Source organism: Vombatus ursinus, unplaced genomic scaffold (assembly GCF_900497805.2).
Source record: "Vombatus ursinus unplaced genomic scaffold, bare-nosed wombat genome assembly UNPS02014818.1, whole genome shotgun sequence".
Taxonomy (NCBI): domain Eukaryota; kingdom Metazoa; phylum Chordata; class Mammalia; order Diprotodontia; family Vombatidae; genus Vombatus; species Vombatus ursinus.
The window spans coordinates 53,238,107-53,241,622 of NW_020954596.1; the positions used below are offsets into that span (position 1 = coordinate 53,238,107).

Below are 3,516 nucleotides of genomic sequence, written 5' to 3' on the forward strand. Positions count from 1 at the left end.
AGAGAGAGAGAGAGAGAGAGAGAGAGAGAGAGAGAGAGAGAGAGAAATCCAAGTAATATCTGGAAGCTCTAATACTTGATCTCATGCATTCTGTTCTTCAACAGAAATGGCAAACCATAAAAATGGCAAAATGCAACTGCTCCAATTCTGCTCAAGCACATTAAGATGTTCAAAATCATGTGAATGTTGATGATTAGGATTTAAAGACATTTCATTCTCTCAAAAAAGAAATCTGGAAAAAAATATTACTAACAATTTTTAATTTCTGTGATATACAGTAGAAGATATCCCAGTTTACATGACAAAAGCAATCCAGAGAGGCAGTTATAGAAAAAAAAATTCTATAATTTTTGCTGACCATCAATATTTCATGCACAATAAAAATGAGTTGAGATAAATTGGTAAAAATTAAAAACTGAACTTTTGAGTCACTACAACACTGAACTCTTATTTTAGTTGCCTTAAGGAAGTGTTTACTCCCATAAAGAATTCCATTTAAAAAATGGAAATAGGTCTGTTCATTTGCCTTCTCCTGATTCTTCAAAATGATTACTACCTTTATTATAAAGTTGACTGAGTCAAGCTACCTTTCACTACAGCAACTTCTGACTAAAAATTATACCCTCACCAATAAGCTCCTCTTTCTATAGTCCTTTAATGGTTATAAAACTATTTCCTCAAAGCAACCCCACGACGAGGGCAAGTATTTTTACACCCATCTTACAGATGAGACTTCAGGCTTTTAACTCCCCTAAAGCTAAGAAACTAGAAACTAAGCAAGTAACACATTGCCTGGCTCCAAGTCCAAGGTCCTTTGTCAGACAAGCTTTCATGTCACATGAATGAACCTATACAAGTTTCTGAATAGTAAATGAATGGCAAAATACTTAAGCATGTTCACCACAGATTTCAGAATGCAACACTTCAAAACCCCACTGACAAGTTTAAGGTCTCTGGTATCTGTACAAGGAAAGGCTCTGTCAAGCCATGTTTCTGTTGTCTTCCCAGTTGGCTTTTCATTAGTTCAAATTGCTCTTTAGTCTTTACCTTACTGTACACTTGAAAATTACCTGTACATGCTTGTGTCCTAAATGTTTTTAGGGACAACCTGAAGTCCACAAAATGGACAGCAGAAACAGCAAGTTAACACTCTTTCATTAAGCTCCCTCCTTTTAGGAAGAGGCCCCTTCCATTCCCTTTGGAAAGGTGATTCATCATCTGCTCTAAAATGCTGGAAAAAGCGCCCAGATGGAGAACGTTTGCTTTGCGGTTAATCAAAGCAAAAACAAACCACATAGAAAAGTGTGAAGCTCCTTAATTCAGACACTGAGGCTGCATGCTTCAGGCAGCTGCCCTCTGCAATCTTTAAGATTAAACTCAACTCAGCGGTCCCACCTATGCTCTGCTCAAATCCCCCTCCCTCGGTTTTCTCCTCTGCCGTCTCTACGAATCATGCAGGCAGAGCAGGAAAAAATGCTTGGGAAGCTTTAGGCCAAAGACTGGCTCAGGGGAATCTGGGATGCCAGATATGCAAAATAGCATATTTTAATGGCCCCTGGATTCCCCCTTTCAAGCTAGCTAGAGGCTACAGACCCTGAAACCGTAAGCAGCAATCAACATACAGAGTCAAAAGTCTAGCCCCAGATTGGTCCCTGAACTACTCTAGAAAGGTGGCTCTGCACCTAACACGATGCATTTAATTGCAGTAATAAGATTTTTTTGCCCTGGAGGTGTGTTCATGCCAGCTTGCCCTTGTAAGGAAATCAGGTCTGACCCGAGCAAACCTAACCCCACAATTCCAAGGAAGCTGGAATAGAAATTCCGACTTGCAGCATCCTCCTCACTTCCCCCACCTCTAACGCCCCAGGGTTACTGTTATCCCAGACGCAACTGGGGGAAGCTATAGGCTGAGAGGCTCTCCACGACAGGAGGTTGCATTCCAAAAGTTAGACAACTCAGTGTGCTAAAGGTCATTAAAGAAAGGGACTCAGAGAAATAATAGGGACCAAATTTCATTCCTAGAAACCAGCATGAATAAACGACAGTGCTCACTTTGTGCTAGGTGTGAAAACGTTAAACACGTTAAATCACTTCAATCTCTTTCCTGGGTCAAAAGGTAGGGAAAGGGGAACAGACGAGAGCAACAGCTCAGCAAAAGGCTAATGACAAACTCTTCAAACTCGAGACCCCATCTCCATCAAAGCAAGGGAAAGTGGAAAAGGATGGGGGAGGTGGATGCGGGTGCAGGACTGGAAAATTGGGGGAGGGGAGAAGAGGTAAGAAATAGAACCTAAGAACTTACTGAAGAAGATGTACTCCGTATAGCTGCTCCAGATCTTGTCGTCCCGGTACTGGTTGATGAAGGCGGCGGTGCCCGTGGAGTTACACGCCACCATGTGGAAGCCGGCCTCCGAAAGCCGGTCGAACGCCTGTTCCAGGTAGGTGAACTTGAGATAGAAGCGGGACGTATACTTTTCTGCGGGGCGGTCGGGGTCCCGGCTCTCGTTCAGCGTGTCCCCAAAGACCTCCTTGGCCAGGGCGATGCGCCCGCACACCATGATCCGCGCCACGCGGCGGAATTTGGCGTCTGCCTGGTTGTCCCGCACCGTGGTGTAGGAGCCCCGGTAGCCCAGCGTGAGGAAGCCCGAGCGCTTATCCAGCAGGGAGCCACTGCTGATGCCTCCGGGACCCGGGGCTGTGGCCGCGGAGGCGGCGCCCCGGAGCAGGAGCAGATCGCTGCTGCCCTGAGACAGGTTGTCCTCCAGGTCGCTTTGGCAGCCCTCGTCGTTGAGCGAACTCTGCTTGGTCACCTTGGGAGACAGCAGCTTGACCAGGTCGCCCAGTTGGAAGTACTCAGCCTCCCGTAAGAGCCGCTCCTTCTCCGGGAAGTGTTCGGGCAATGAGAGCTGTTTGTCCCGCAGGTAATCCAGCACGTACCTGAAGAGGAAGCCATCCCGGTCAATGAAGAAGCGCGCTCGGCTATCCCTGGGTAGTTCCCCGCGGCGCCGGGCGCCGCCCCGGGGACTAGGCGGCGAGAACATGCTGGCCAAAGTGCTGTCCGGGACGCTGAGCAGCGTGGAGTGCTTGGTCACATAGACCTGGCCCCCCACATTCAGCTCCACCACTTCGGGGAAGGGAGAGGGGGCGCTGGGACCAGTGAAAGATGTGGCGGCGGCGGCCGCCGGAGAGGTGGAAGAGATCATCTCGCTGATGGGCAGTATCGTGCTGCCTCCACTGCCTGTGTCCTTCAGAGCCATGGTCATTACCCCTGCCAGCCAAAAGACCCCTGGAAGCACCTCACTTTATCCTCCTTTGCCACCCACACCCTCCCCCCTCCCGCCACCGTCACGCCCTCTTGCCCCCTTCTTGTGGCCAGGTGCCCCGACGCCCTCCGCCCGGCTGCGCTCTGCCTTGTCCAGCTGGAGCAGCCGGTTCAGTGCTTGGAGAGGCAGCGGCGGTGGCCCTCAGTCTCCATCGGGGCGGGCAGGGCAGGAAGGGATAGTAGTGCCAACGCTG

General features: G+C 49.1%; 1 protein-coding gene across 1 annotated transcript in view; it reads right to left on the bottom strand.

The window, feature by feature from the left end:
• Nucleotides 1-3,263, bottom strand: part of KCTD8 (potassium channel tetramerization domain containing 8) — a 279,270-nt gene extending 276,007 nt beyond the window's left edge. Inside the window, exon 1 of the mRNA XM_027836330.1 lies at nucleotides 2,303-3,263. Within this exon, the coding sequence (XP_027692131.1) occupies nucleotides 2,303-3,263 (961 nt within the window). The remainder of the gene's footprint in view (nucleotides 1-2,302) is intronic.
• Between the last annotated feature and the right edge of the window lie 253 nt (nucleotides 3,264-3,516).